Source organism: Mastigoproctus giganteus, chromosome 8 (genome assembly GCF_048544385.1).
Source record: "Mastigoproctus giganteus isolate SK-2022 chromosome 8, ASM4854438v1, whole genome shotgun sequence".
In the NCBI taxonomy this organism is placed as follows: domain Eukaryota; kingdom Metazoa; phylum Arthropoda; class Arachnida; order Uropygi; family Thelyphonidae; genus Mastigoproctus; species Mastigoproctus giganteus.
Genome location: NC_143582.1, coordinates 31584896 through 31601133, shown reverse-complemented (window position 1 = coordinate 31601133; position 16238 = coordinate 31584896). Strand labels below are relative to the sequence as shown.

At 38.8% G+C, this 16238-nt stretch overlaps 1 protein-coding gene across 1 annotated transcript in view; it reads right to left on the bottom strand.

The window, feature by feature from the left end:
* The window catches only part of LOC150081419 (uncharacterized), a 97326-nt gene that overhangs the window by 18415 nt on the left and 62673 nt on the right, over positions 1-16238 (bottom strand). Inside the window, exon 2 of the mRNA XM_090380195.1 lies at positions 7127-7181. Coding sequence (XP_090236321.1) covers positions 7127-7175 — 49 coding nt within the window. The 5' untranslated portion in view covers positions 7176-7181. The remainder of the gene's footprint in view (positions 1-7126; positions 7182-16238) is intronic.

Sequence of the window (16238 nt, the reverse complement as noted above, 5' to 3'; positions counted from 1 at the left end):
AAATGTATTTTTATATTTAGTAATAGAAGGCCTTTTTTAACCATTACAATTTCTGAAAGGTGGCAACCCTAGGTGGGGGCGGGAAATGAGAATCTTGCCTATGGTCCAATTTTTCCTTAGTCCGCCACTGTATGTCCAACACACCTTCTTCAAAACGATCGTCAGTAACACGCGGCTAAAAAAAAAAAAAAAAAAAAAAAAACTCTTCAAGCAACGTTAGCAAGACAAGACAAGACAAGTACGGGCATGAGCACACAGAGTCTGCTCAGTAGCGATCAGGGAGAGCGCCTCTAGTGGCAGTTATGGAAAGTTCGCACGGAAAACATAAAATCTTGCGTTAGTCAGCGAATTAACCCCTCAAACACTGTTCGACAAAATTAACAGAACAAAATGTTTTTCATGAACATTTTTTGTGAATAGTGTCGCTGAAGGCGAGTATTTGATATAATAAGCATGCAAATTCTGAGTATCCAATAGAAATCGATCTACCGCCTTACAGCACATTATGCAAATTACTGATGCCTAAAAAAACACGGATTGCAACCACATCACTTCCCCCCCCCCTTTTTTTGTTTGCTCAATGAGATAGCCACATCTCCAGTACTCAGGATAGCAAGTCAACGTCGCTTCGATGATTCTTTGAGATGGCGGGCCGTTGGACGACTTGAAGCCGGGCAGCAGCAGGCGGAGGTGGCATATTGGCTTAATGTGTAAAGCAGTGTCATCTTGGCACTATGGAAGAGAGGGCCAATATGGCTGCCGTTACGAGTAAACACGTTTTTATGAGCTCCTGATTTTTGTGTTAAAATATGAGTTTTAAGTGTTTAGTTCGCCAAGAAAAGTGTTCCCGTCGAAAGACATTCATCTGAGAATTCCCGAGGTGAGACAATTTTGGAAACTTTTGGGAATTTAGCAAATTACCAGCGTTTTTATCTGTGTCCTTTGTTTGCCAGACTACAATGGTCACCATGTGGCTGGCAGCAGGGCCATAGAGAGGCACCGATTATAAAGCGGAGGCCACGTTGGTAGTGTGCACTTGACTGGGGAGGGTGCCCCAACAGTGTTTTTTCGGGGGCTGAAAGAGAGCTACAACAATTTGGGCTTTTAACTGTCTTAAACAGCTCAGAAATATGTTTTTAGTGAAGTCCCACCGCCATAAACTTTTCATGGTGAGGAACAAACTCTTCTCCAGTGAATTCTATTGTGTTTTTGGCATCACCATCATCTTCAGCAGCCCCAAAAACGCTATACGAGACTAATTCCACTGCTCTAGGTGCATTCTAACATTTGTTTGTTCTCCCCCCCCCACCTGTGGACAGTGGGGGCCAGCACAAAACCTCGCTGATGGACTGTTCAGCCGCTATTCCACCTACAGACCTGCTACCGGCGACAATCTGCACCTTTTGACGAGCCCTCTCACGGGAACCCACAAAACCCCGTTAAACCGAATCGGCTCAATAATCCGGATTTTACCCGACATGGAGGAAAAACCTGATAATAACCAGGACACCATGCAGCAAAACCCAAACGATGATCCCATTATCATCGAACACAAGGATGAAGCGGTGGACCCCCGCTCTGGGGCCCCCCAGACAAGCAAGAGAAAGAATAGGAAGGGAATAGTGCCAAATTTGCAGCGGGAGACACGCTCACACACTGAGCCTAAGGAGCCAAAAGAAATACACGACAACCAGCAAAGTCAAAAAGACGCCAGCGAGGAGAAACAACCGGATCTGCCTCTGGATCCCACCCTGCCAGAGTGTACCGTACATGGAAAATCAATGTTCCTCAAGGCTGCTCTGGAAACACTGTTCAAGGAGCAAACCAATAGGGTGACCACAGGGCTTAGAGCCCAAATCGTCACCTTGTGGAATAAGCTGGATACACTCCTGATAGAAACTTTCCTAGAGAGTGAAAGGGCAACAGCAAAGCTCCAGGCTTATATTGATTGTGGGGCGAACAAAATGCCACAGCGCGTCCCCACATACGCCCAAGCGCTGAGGACCACAACAATAGAGCAACAGCCGATTCCTGCTGCCCCCAGCAGGAAGAAGGGGCCCCTAACCTACTAAAACATGCCCACATCTGGTCATCTTAAGGCCAGCCACACCAGAGACTCACCATACAAGCGAAGAGGTGAAAAACTCGGTAATTACTAACCTTGGTGAAGATTTTAAAACCACCAGAATAAAATCGATGAGGAAGACTCGCAACGTCGGCGTTATTATTGAAACTGAGACACAGGAAGAGGCGAATAAAATCATTGAAAACCAGAAAGTGCCCTCCCTGGGTCTCCATGCAGAGATCCCCAAGAGAAAGGGACCGAGTATTGTAGTTTACGACACTGTAAGTGACCTCTCTCCAACCCAACTACAGGACGAAATCTACAGAAGAAACCTGCAGCACGACATTCCAGATATTGACCCATTGATGCTAATCACACCTAAATACCAGACAAAGCCCAGAAACGGTAACGCCACAAACTGGGTGATTGAGTTAGCCCCAAGAGCCTGGAAGATAATCAGCCAACAGACAAGGATTTATATCAAATGGGGCAGCCACCGCTTTAGAGAGCACGTGGCTGTGCCCAAATGCTTCCGGTGTTGCCGATTCGGCCATACCACACATACGTGTGTGCAACCACAAACCTCCCCAACTTGTGGGCACTGTGCAGACATAAGCCACAACTACAACTCCTGCCCTAATAAAACCACCCGACCAGTGTGCGCAAACTGCAAAGCAGGATCCATTTACTGGGCTTCATTTGAGACCCAACGGCTAAAAGACCAGATGAACAACGGTACAAAACATTACACACCACAATATCCATACACTTTTAAACCTCTGGCTTCTACAGTGTTCTGTATTACACCACAATGTATATTACGCGGAGATGGGGGGAACTCCTGGTGCCGTTAGACCCTAAAAACACTATACACTACTCCTCAAGGGTTCTCTCGACACGAGGCCACCACAAATCAAAATAGAAGGAACCACGATTAAACTAACTACAGAACTAAAATACCTCGGAATCGTATTGGATAAAAACATCCTTTTCCCCACACCTCGTCTATCTCCAGAGAAAGATCAGGAACTACTCAGCCCTCATAGCAAGAGTCACACGAAAAGATTGGGGACTAAGGAAAAGGACCCTGTCTCTCTTTTCATCCCTGCTGTCTCATACGCTGCAGGGATTTGGTACAACAAAGCAACCAAGGCTGTCAACAAAAGGAAATTAGAATCAATACAGCGTAGCATCTTGCTCACCATCACAAGAGCGTGCTGCACTGTCAGCTTTCATGCGCTGCAGGCCCTCGCAGAATCACTCCCCCTGGACCTGGAAATTATCCGCTGCGGCATGCTCTTTCAACTGTCCAGAGGTAAACGTGTATCCTGCATCGGCTTCTCTACCGATCCAGCCAACAACAGCAACATAGAGAAAAAACGTCTTATCAACCATCTCCGGCAAACCTGGCAGTCCCGATGGGTAGAATCAACTAAAGGCGCCATAACCCGGAAATTTATCCCGGACGTTACCCAAGTCTACCCCCACCAGCCGGCCTGGTTCTCACCGGGGGCTCTACACCACCTTCCTTCTAACGGGACACGGTTCCTTTAATGCCACACTTTCGACCTTCGGAATAAAAGAATCACCACTATGCCACTGCGGTGAAAATCAGACATGGACACACCTGATGCATGAATGCCCCCTCTTTGAGGATATAAGATGTCACTTTATAACAAAAATATGTTTCAACCCGAAGGATCGCGATTACCTTGACTGTTGGAGGAGGAGTACTACAGAGCCCTCTCGCAATTTGCCCACGAACTGTTCAGAAGACTACGAGCACTACCACAACTTCCCTAGACTAGACACTGGAACTCTGACAACTGAAACGGACAACAATGACTAGGACGTTACTGGATGAGATCTAGATCCCATTAGTGACACCATCCCACACTGACATCCTGATTATTGGACCAGCAGTAGACGGGATCCTATCCCAAATCAGTCAACTATTGGACGGGACACTGTCAAGGACCTGACGAAGCCACAGCTTTGCTGCATACACGCCATGTTGGCGATCTGAGCCGGCTCCCTTGTTCGGCCCTTCCTTCACCCTCGCGGGGGTGAAGTGACGGCTTTTCTGTCTCCTTCCCTCCTCGCCGATCCCACTCTTCCCTCTGGTGGGGCATGGGCATTACCCACTGATTCCACCTGGGGTCGTCTTCCTTATTGACCCCATTCTTCTGTCTTTATCCCCCCAATCTTCATTCTCCCTACCCAACTCTATCTGTATGCAAGCGAATGCCCCACACGCCAAAAATAACCGTATCTAAATTACGCTGTTCGCCCACCATTTTGGCTTTTCCAATTCTAGCGCAATATCCCCATACAATGTTTTTTTTTTTAAAGGTCCTAGTCACTGAAATCTCAGGAAAGTAGGTGGCGGGACCTGCCAGAGTGCAAATTTAAACTAGTGGTTACCTGATCTGCCACCATGGGGCGAAGTGCGGGCAACGTTGGGCCTCAGCTGGGGTCCAGCGGCTAAATGGCCAGAAGTACACCGGTACATAACATAACACACTCACATGATCCACACACTTTTAAATCTCTGGCCTTCCCAGTGAACTGGTACACTCACAATGAAAGCAACGCGGAGATGGGGGAAACCTTTGGTGCCATTAGGCACTTAACACACACTATGGAAGCAGTTTCAGGAGACAGAAACCATTACAAGGAAAGCTGGTCAAACTTGCCCGAAGGCTACGTCAACCAGAACAGACCACTATCTGAACAGCAAGACGGAACCCTACGATGTCCCATCATCAACTATCTATTGAGATTGCTGCGGCGACAGGTGAAAACATTTCCAACTGGAATATATTAAGAAGGCTCAAATTCAGGTGCACTCTCAACAAGGAAGACAGTAGTTTGTATCCCATTTACCCCAAACCACCGCAGGGGTAGTCGAAACCGGTGCCATGAAGATGTGACTTGGAGCCCTGACAAATGGGGGTACAGTTCTGTTCTCTGATGCGTCCCATTTTAGCCTACAAACAGATTGTAGACATTATTTCAACTGGAGACAACGAGGAATGAGGTACCATCCCTCCAACATCAGAAACAGGGACACTTACGGTGGAGGCGATGATTTCGTGTGGGGTGAAATAATGATCACCGGCCACACCCCTGTTCAAGTTTTTGATAGGAAAATCGTGAGAGAACAGATCCTCGAACCTTATGTTCGACTTTTTAGGGGTTCAGTTGGCTGACATTTTGTTTTCATGCATGACAAAGCCACTGCACATGGAGCCCAAGTGGTGAAAGAATATCTTGAAACTGAAGATATCCAATGACTGCTGTGCTAGCACGATCACCACTTAAATCTGAGCGAACATGTGTGGGATGCCCTTGGACGTCGCAATGCGCGCGGATAGCCAACTCTTCGGTTGCTTGGTGAGCTAAGCTCTGCGACGGTGGAAGAATAGGATTTGTTGCCAGAGAATCTTATAGACATCCATATATCGAGCATGGTTCACCGCTGTCAGGCCTGTTTAGCGGTTGAAGGGGAATCATACGTTGTACTGATGTCATGTGACCATATTTTCGAGCATCTTGTATCGACTTCTGTAATGTTACCTTTTTGGTAATTCTCATTCAACTTCAGGCAGGTGTAAGAGAAATGTCTCTTACACCTGTCCGAAGTTTCTTGCTGGCTCCTCCTGAGTAACGGTGTCAAATAATACCAAGTTAATAGCTTACCAGGTTAGTTAAACATGATTTCCTTAAAAAAAAGCACAACATGGTTTTGTTAAGGAAATCATGTTTAACTAACCTTTGTAAGTTTCGTGTATTCTAGGATTGGTTTGCCTGTTTGAAAGAGGAAAAACCTGATCTTCTCGGATAGAAAAAAAAATGGCATCCTAGCTTGAGACAGCCTGACTTGATCACTTGTAGGGAAAAAACCCACAGAAGTTCCTTCCAGCTAGACGGAACTAAAATCCTTGTGTTGCTACGATGCCTGTACTCCTCTCATATGTAAACTATAATTTTTGTAACTACCAATAGTTTACTGAATTCGGATGCGAATACTGTCTTTTTAATCTGTTTTTTATTATCACATTGTTTTTATTATTACCAAACACAAGGTGTTTCAATTCATGGGTGCTGGAGTCTATTTTTTAATTTTAATTATTTGTTTTTTAAGTTTAGGCTATTTGTCGTCTGGACCTTTTTTGTCATATTTGGAGGGGAGAGATGACATTTTTTTATGTTAAAATTACACTCAGTATTACCATTTAAAATTTGCGATTTCTAAATTTAAATTTTGCCTAATCAACTGCTTTTTTTTCAATGGCAAAGTTGCTACCTGTCCTCTAAAAATATCATCGTTACACTTCTGAAACGAACGTAAACAGATTAAAAAACAGTTGTATGCGATGTTCGTTATTCGGTACATACACGAACAGCAAACATCACCAGTACAAATCGTCCTATACAAGGGTAGTTTGCCTCTCCCTATGCTCACAACTCATTTCTATCTCCACTTGTTCATTTAACCCTTTCAAGTCTCCTCTATCCCACATCTCAAAAGCTTCAATTCTTTTAATATCCTCCTTCCTTAATGCCCACATCTTAGTCCTGTAAAAGCATGCTGCCCAATACAAAACACTTAACTCATCCCTTCTTTAATTTTATATTCATGCTCGCTTAGATACTTGCTTCCTCTTTTCAAATACTGTCTTATCCGTTGTAATTCTTTTTCTAATTTCATGAATGAAATTCATGAATGAAATTCATGAAATTAGAAAAAGACCACTTGTTAGCAGGCTGCTCTCACCACTTGTTAGCAGGCTGCTAAGTCATTATTTCATTTTAAAAACTTAGCCCTAAATTAGCGTTACCAGCATCATTATTTGAAAAAAAAAAAAAAAAGAGTAAACATCCTTTTCTCCTTCTGTAGCAGTCCGTGTATAGGCATTTGGTCTACGGCCATCAAATTTATAAATTACCCTAATTAAACGGCGAGTTATATTGCAGCAATTTAGCTCAGATGTAAATACATCTTTTACTGATGAAGTTAACACAAGTATTTCAATAAAATGGATTCTCATTACTTACCCAAAATCAGAACAAAACTGAGCATACAGACAACCTGCAACAACTTCATGACGACCTGATTAAAAAAAAATAATATAAAGAACTGTAATTAAACATTTGGAATGTTTTCTTCAGTTACATTTAGTACAAGCATTATGACTTCAGGATTTTGCTACAACATTTTAGCATATAACTTAAGCAGTAATATTGGACACAAAGTTTAAGAAAGTCAAAAATTTTAATTATCTAGGAAATATAGAAATCTTTCTGCAATGAAACATTGATTAGTAATAATTAAATGTAATGTTATTAAATGTTATTTTTATGTCCAAGTAACTGATTCGTCTGAAAATTTAGAAGAAATACATACTCCAAAGCAATATTAAATACATGAATCACGTATAGCATTCATTTTATTTACTCACAATTAAGACAATTAAGATTAGCAGAACTCACTCTTTACTTATCCAAACGGATCTATTAACCAAGTTTAGAGTAATAAAATCACTTTTATTTGAATACCATGTTTAATCACTGGAATATGAAATCAATGCCTTCCAGGAAGAATTCTGAGTATCATTTGAAATGTCGCGGTCCCAAGCACACTAACCTATTTCATAAACACCATGGCACAGATATCTGGTTCTTTTACTGGCCAATAAAATAAGGTAAGGCTGGCTGGTACGACAACATTCAGCTCGAATTACGAAACGACAGTTGCTAAGTTGGTGAGATGTTATCTTTATGGTATGGTGTTATATTAGAAGAGAATGCCATAATAAAGAATACTAGAAAACTAGCTTGCAACGCAGGAAATTCACTTATATTAATTTAATTATTTCTCGGCTCTGTTGGCAAACTGCTTTTCGGATAGTAGTGATTCACTGAAAACTTTGACTGGATTCTCCAGTAAATCAATAGGTTTTGGAATATCTTAATCTGTTGGGATAATGTCGTCCTGACCCTTTTTTTTATAATATTCGGATAAGTTCGGAAGATATTCCGAGACGATTACACTATATTACAATATCCATCCACTATTAATCACAGGTAGGGGAAACGGGGAGTCCGGATATTGACAATGTAGAGGACGGGATGAACGGACTTGGAGGAGTCCCGGTCCCTTTACGGCTGGCCTGGTGAGGCTGTTTGCCCCAGGGTCTCACGATGGCTCAATATTTCTGTAACCAGCCGTAAGCACATTCTCGAATAGCCGAGGGGGGGGGGAGGAACTGGAAGAACTCGCAGCACGAATGTAGGTATTACTAATCAAAACGATTCATTGACAGGCAAGTTATGTCAAAGTAGACAGTGAGCAGATATCGAAAAAGATACCGTTCCGCAAAAAACCGAACCTTAAATCTGTGTAGGAAGTTCGATCACCTAGTAATAAATAAATTTTGTGTTTATACTCCGGGAAGACCACACTGTCAGAAGAGTTCACAAGACAAAGAGAATACAAGAAACAGCACCGTATTTAGTAGACACATGTGATTGAACCATGGTCACTCAAAGCATGCATACTTATGCACTTTGTGCCTGATCACTCGGCTACGACGGCCGTAATAGTAGTAATAATAATAAAAACTCTGTTACATGAACACAATTTGTAGACTGTGAATGAATTCGGCAAATTTTCTTACCCTGCGCTAAAAACGACAAAAACGATATTTGGATAGAGTCAAAAGATAAAATAATAAAAATAAAAACTACCTGTTTCACCAAAGAATAAAATACATTGAAACAATGAGCTACTTTCTACGGGGTACATTCAAAAAGTTTCTGGAATTTTACTATAAGATTTTATTGAGTGAACAATTGTGCTGACTAACCTAATCACCTTCAAAGTACCTTCGTTCTGCGCGGGCGCGCACACACACACACACACACACACTTGCAGCATCGGTGTCTCCAAACTGAAACATTCTTTAAAATCGTGTTTATTTTTAGCCCACGTAGGGCTGCTTCGCCGTTTTTCTTTGCTGTCATCCACTGTAGCGAAACGACCCCAAAGCTCCATTCTCAGTTTAGGGAACAGCAAGAAGTCAGACGATGCAAGGTAAGTCATGCTGCATGACAGTGCATTTTTTGGCAGCCAAGAACTGCTGAACTGCCATTGCTGTGTGACTGGACGGATCCAGCCACCCTTCCATTTCTGAGGTCATCTTCGCACAGAAACATTCTCACACAAACGTGTCAAAACCTCAACGTGGTGAGCAGCAGTAATGCTTCTTCCCCTAGTCACAAATTCGTGGTGTACTATACCCTCATTGTTGAAAAAAAAAACGATAAGCATGGCTTTGACGTTCGATTTTGTTGCACGAGACTTTTTCAACTGTGAGGACATTTTTGTGTGCTATTCGGTTGATTCCACCTTGTCAAATGCGCAAGTTATGCGCAATTGCCTGTATTTTTAATTAATTTATTTATTTTATTTGGAATTTTGATTTCGTTTTTTAATTTTCGCTTGAATGAAGTTGTCAGTTCGCACCTTCTGAGCATTACTTGTTGCAGTTGCAACAATTTCTTTAACGTGTTATAATAGTGTTTATTTTCTTGTACATCTATTTAAAAATTAAAAATTTCACCCCTTTTGGAATTAAAATTTTCCTATATTTGAAATTTTTTTAAAGGATAAATCCTTTCAAAATGTCTTTTAAGGCATAACGTGTGTCATAGTTAATGTAAAGAAGATTACTGCGCCATGTAAATAAATGAAAAAAAAAAATAATCATATACATTTTACTTTTTTATGTAAGGTAAGAAGTAAAGGTGAAAAGAAGTAAATTACGTTATACTGTTTAGTGCTCAAAACAAAGAAAAAGAAGAACAAAATTCGTAACTGCACTGTAGCAAAGCGCATTTAGAGTTCAGTTTTCGGAAACAGTGGTTCGATTTCGAGAAAGGCAGATTAAACAGTGTTAGCGTGGAGCAGTGTCATCTTTTTTTTTACGCATATTAATCCTTTTATTTTGTTTCATGAAGTTATTAAAAAATATTGCTCTTCGTTTCCGGGAATCATTTGCGTGAAAATCGCCGTCAAGGTATCAATTTTGAAGAATAAATTTAAAATAAAACCTTTTGACCAGTTTTTTAACATACGAGGCTGAGACCAAAGCTGGAAATTGTGCATTACCTTGGTAAGTGAATCCAAGTGAATCCGGTTGTCCTGCTGACCTTTGTGCTGGGTGGTGATCAGTGGTACTCTCCTTGTATAGTTACTTTATATTTAATAAAACGAGTCTTATTAGGCGATAATTTTTCAAGACGTCAAGGGTAGCCTTTCTGATCCTGGCATTCCCAAAAATTTCGATAGAATTCAAAGTTTGAATATCAGTGTGATCCCCACCCAATCGAAGGTTAGCACTAGGGCCGAATAAACTTAGGTGTCCTCCTGGGCGGTTACACCTGCAATTTGAGATCTTCATCTTTGCAACACATCTCCCCTACCCTGCATCTTTCAAACGGAATTTTCCAAAAACAAAGATTCGAGTCATTCAGTCATCTACTTCGCTAGATCCGCACACGGTATTTCCACACGCTTACAAATAGACAACATAAATCTCGAACGAAGCTCCAGTTCGCTATAAGATCAGAGAGAGATAGAGAGAGAGAGATTGTCACCCTCTGACTGTCAGAGTCTGGCAATTTTATTAATTGTTAAACCTGATGATGCACCATTTCCTCAACGTTAGAAACACTCTCAGACCAATGTAGTCGAAGTTTCAACAAAACAGCCTTATATTTTAATTTCTCATCACTGGTCTAGATTTTAATCGAAACCTATTCATCGACCTGTATGATAGAGGTGACCAGTTAAAGTATGCATTGGTTATAATGAATTCCGAACAGGTCTCTCTAACGAACATGCAAACTTCCCGAATTATATTAGCTGTCGAAAGATAAAATTCATTTTGGTTACTTACTCGATTACGATAGAGGTTACAAGGAATACACAGATCCTGATATAAAGTATCTTTAACACAATGGAGAGAAAAGCAGGAATCAACAACTAGCGCCACAAGCGTCCCCAGATATATTAAATATGTGTTGTAATATTTATAATATATTTCTTTGGTAACAAGATTATTCTGATTTCTTTCGGGTCCTACAGTAGCCTATTAGAACCCATCTGCCATCATTATTTCCGTACTTTTATTACTTAATATGGTGCTCACTCTGGGTTTGGCTCGTTAGGTGACACTACCATATTTAATTTGCACGTTATTTTATCATAATTCGTGCGTCTGCCCTCGTAATAAATACTATGAATCAGGACATGCACCCAGGTAGAACTATATTTTTATATAAATATCATACAATATGTGAAAATCGAAAATAATAAGTCTCGGTTTTAAGTAGACCGCCTATCTCCAGTAATCGGATGCATTTTTTCAGAATATAATTTGAGACAATATATCTCACCTAACAGATGCCTGTTCGTATTACAGACATGCATGTCTTCGTGATGAAATGTGTGATCCTTTTACATATCCTTAAAAGGAACAAGTATCACGATTGGATTGAGAATATACAGCATTCCGTGGAGAATAGTGTTGGTACAAAGAGTAAAACGCGATATTTAAAGATATAGTCGGAAAAAAAGAAGATAGTTTTCGGTTTATTATTCATTCATACGGGTACGAAATGCAGTCCTCTTTCTTTTCATACATTTATATTTTTATAAATGAATAAATATTCTTCGTCATATATTTGACATTATAAGCTTTTACATAATGAAGTATAAAATATAAACTATTAAACTTATAATAAGTAAAATACTATAGATAAAAATACATATGAAATCCTTAATTAACAATCTGCTTGCATTACCTAGTTTACTTTTATAAATTTTACTAAATCTCCTAGAATTTCGCTTATAATGGACTTTTTATTTAGTTTTCGAGGATTAATACTGCAGAATGAATGTATATTGTGTATATCTGGAGCTCTTTTCCTGTTACTTTTAGTTTCGACATTCTTTACAGGTCATCATGAAGTCACTGGTAGTCGTTGGGGTGCTCTGTTTTCTTTTTCTACTCGGTAAGTTTGATAATATTCTATAATTAAACTGAGTGATTAATGTAATTAAAATAGTGAAACAATACTTTTCTGTATAAAAAGAATTTATGATTGGATGTAATTTTATTTTATTTTTCTGCTTACTACTTTAGTCGCTGAAGCAAATGACGGCCATGAGTTTCCATTGCACAGTCAAGTTTTCAGAGTGAAGAGGTTAGGGGACGTGGCAGGAGCGTGAGTACAAACCGAGTTTTAACCTTGCTTCTTCGAATGCTCAAAAGCACATTTAAAATTTATTTTATATTACTGTACAATAAAACGAAATATTTTTGTGTGAAAGACTGTACTTGGGAATTTACTACAAGAAAAGTAAGAATAAGCAACGCTTGGTTACATTCAACTTTAGATATAAATATCGGGAACGTGTTTCTCTGAACCTAGAATACTCTGTATACAAAAACTAGTTTAAAACTGAAGTTTCTGTATAGACTTTGGGATAACGGTTGTCAACACAAGCTGATGCCACTGAGACCGAGCTAGTAGAAAACACAATTAAAACAATTTTAATGGATATCTTCACTAAATTGGTCTGTCTCATTAATTGAGATATACCAGTACCTCAGTGTGAAAACACAAACCTTGTCATTGTCGCTAATCAAGCCATCTTTATATATTGAGAGAACAGAAATACTTTCCCAATATTTAGATATCGGTAAACGCAATGCGTACCTAAAGTGGAGTAAATATTACTTATTCTTATCTTACTTATAAAAATTTCCTACTTTCTACTAATGAGAAATAGATATTTAAAATGGGTATTTCAAACACATAAGCAAAACTATTTATTTTATCGTAAAGAAATAAGAATCTCTTTGTGATTTTGGAATAAGTATAAGCCATATTTTTGTTTTTTTATCCTTTGAAGACTAAGCGTTTCTAAAGTTTTGTTACGTGAACTTTTGTGATTTTTTTTAACAGTTTTACTTTGTAACTGATTAGTGGCTTTAAATTATCGTCGCGATTTAATGCACAGTTAAAGAACTTAGAAACTTAAATTATAATCGCCTTCGGTTGCAGATTTTGGTGAGCTTGTCGTTAATAAACTAATTTAATATAATAATGATGCATGTCTTAATAATAATAATACCGAATTTGTTAAAGGCAACGATTTATAGATCAAATACCAGGTAAGCATCTTTTTTGTAAGCTGGTTGATTACAGCTGATCTATACCAATTTATTAACATTTGAAATATTTTTAAATAGTGCTTCTAAAGTTGCTGGAGTCTCAGCAGAAGCCGTAGGTGAAGTAGCAAAGGTTGCAGTAGATAAAGACGAAGATAAAGAAAAAACAGAATCAAAGAAGTCCGAAGAGGAGTAGAGAGAGCACAGAAAAGGGGTAAGAAAACAAATTAACATTACCAATTTAATGGATCAGTTTTAAATTCCAGAAATCAGGTATCTGGAATTCCACAAACTGAACTTGGTTTATTAAATAAAGAAAATAGGTTTGGCTTGTATTATTCAATACCTGTATCATTGGTTCAGATTACTATAGTCTTCTTTCTCTGTGGCAGTGTTGGGATTTCGCCACCTGTCACTCGTTTGGGAGGTCCAATTTCGACTGGAGAAATTTCTAGTCTCTTCAATCAAGGCTGCAGTTAGCCGATATCGGGGGAAGTAGGATTTTCCTCCCTTCCTTTCCTTCTGCATTTTTCAGCATGCAAATCGGTCCGTGAACACACACTTGTACGAACATAACACACAATGGTGCAACATAGTCTAAGTCGCTGATGCACTTAAAACTCAACAACAATAATATTTTAATGATCCACCCAAGTTCATAGTTCATTTTAATCTATTTATAGCAAAATATAACTATGGGAAAGCTGTCGTCTTTGTACAGCATACCGTACATAAGCTAAGGAAGGTAGAATAGTGTAAATAACGAAAGAGATGGGTGTTATGATACAATCAGCTATAAAGGTTAGTATGCGGTAATAAGGTTACAGTTCCGCTGTACAAGTCAATGGTAATATTACATTTCAAATACTTGTTAGGTCTGGAGACTACATTTAAATTATCGAGCTTCTTGAAAGTCTAAAGAAAAGCGATTCGTCTGGTGATAAACTGCAAAGGGAAGCAAACTGAAGGACGGTGGAATCTGTACATTGAAATGGGTCACACAAAACAGAGGACATAAATATAAATTATTTGGGAATATTAATAGATTGGAACTAAGGAAGTTTGTTTGGTTATCGTGTTTTTACCCTACAGACGTTTCTTTTTCGTGTTTTTGCGAACCGCCTTCGTGGATAGTTGAGGTTAATAGTCTGGTGAACTTTAAGGGGCAGCTGGATCTGCTAATGGAAAGATAATGGGAGATAAAAGTTGTACAAATACGTTTATTTTACGCTAATGCAGCAAGCCTAGCTTCCTTATTGCTTTCAATAGCATACAATTACGCGACATCGAGCATTACATTATTCGTAGAATATAATTCAACCCCCAAATCAGGTAACCACTAACATAAAGATATATATATATATATATATATATATATATATATGATTAGAATGTTCTGTATTGATCGCTAATGAGCGAGTGAAGGTGTAAAAACAGAAAGAACAGCAGGTGTTCTTTCTGTTTTTCACTTACGGTTATAAGTGTAAGTGATAAAGAATATAATTACTCTTTATCACCTGCAGTATATTAGTTCTTAATAAGAACTAATATTAGTTCTTATATTAATTCTTAATAAGAACTAATATAATGTTGTGTACTATGCAACCTTAAAACATTTTATCTCAGTTTGAATATTTTCTATTTTATGTATATGTGATTGGCTATTGTTTGTCCAAATGTCTATGTTTCTGGAGCACCCAGACAAACATTATAGACAATTCTCTGAAACTGACAGAGTTATCCCTCTGAATATTATGCTAATTAATCATTATGCTAACTAATTAATTACTAATTATCCCAAGAATGTTCAGTATTATTAAGCACCATTAGCACACTAGTGGCAGAAGCAAGATTGCAATTCACATTGTGCTAGATTTTATTTTTAATGGCACACTGGCAACTTTGGCTGTGGTGTAGCAAGTTCAAATTCACGTTGTGCACTGCATCGACTCCACCCTCACCTTGTCGCATCGTGTATAGGAAGTTCGTTTCAAGGTACTATTTGGAAGCAATGATCAGTGATAACTGAAAGTCATTTATTACTGGTTTTGGTTCAAGATAATTTCATAGCCAACATTCTCTTGAATCTGTACTTAGACCTACCCTTTTTCCATTTCTCCAACGTTTACATCACTCTTTATTTCAACAGGAAAATGCTCCGCCTCACACCACTAATGCTGTCAGATAGTTTCTCTGCAATGTCAACCTGTTTTCCTGGACTGCTAAGTTCCCATCTCATACGTGCTTTCAGGAAAGTTAAACCGAAAAATGAATATTCCTCATGTGCTTTTTTGACCGAATGCCAGGATGCATAAAGCCCTGCATAGTTGCCTTAAGGATCGTATTTCGTGTTAGTGTATGGTTTTCCACACTAAATAAAGAAATTTTTCTGATGATAAATAAAGAATTTCACTGCTTACCTTTATATTTAATATTAGTATTAATAAAGGCAAATAAATTCAAGGAAACCTGGCCTATTCAGAATCGCATTTAAAAAGTCATTAAGTCTCTGTCTAGCATCTCTCTAAATTTATAACTAGTTCTGCAGAAGTGGATGTAAATTAATATATTATATTAAATCAATATATTTAATTTATAAATAATCTATCTTGTTCTGCAGGATTACCTGGTAATTTCCAATAGTTTTCTTTGGCTAAGAAGAACACTATCCTTGCCTATTTGTATAAAAAAAACTCAGATAAATGGATCTGCACTTTTTTAGCGTACAATGATATCTCTGAAACTGAACGTATTTAATATCTTTATTACATATAGATAACTAATCCTCTGCTATTTTTTATATTTCACAATGTTCATAATTTTATACTTTTTGCTTCCCAACAGTGCATTACTGTATATTGATATATACTACCCTACCACTAATATCTGGACAGCTCGTCACGTCCTACCCAAGTACCATGTGTCAG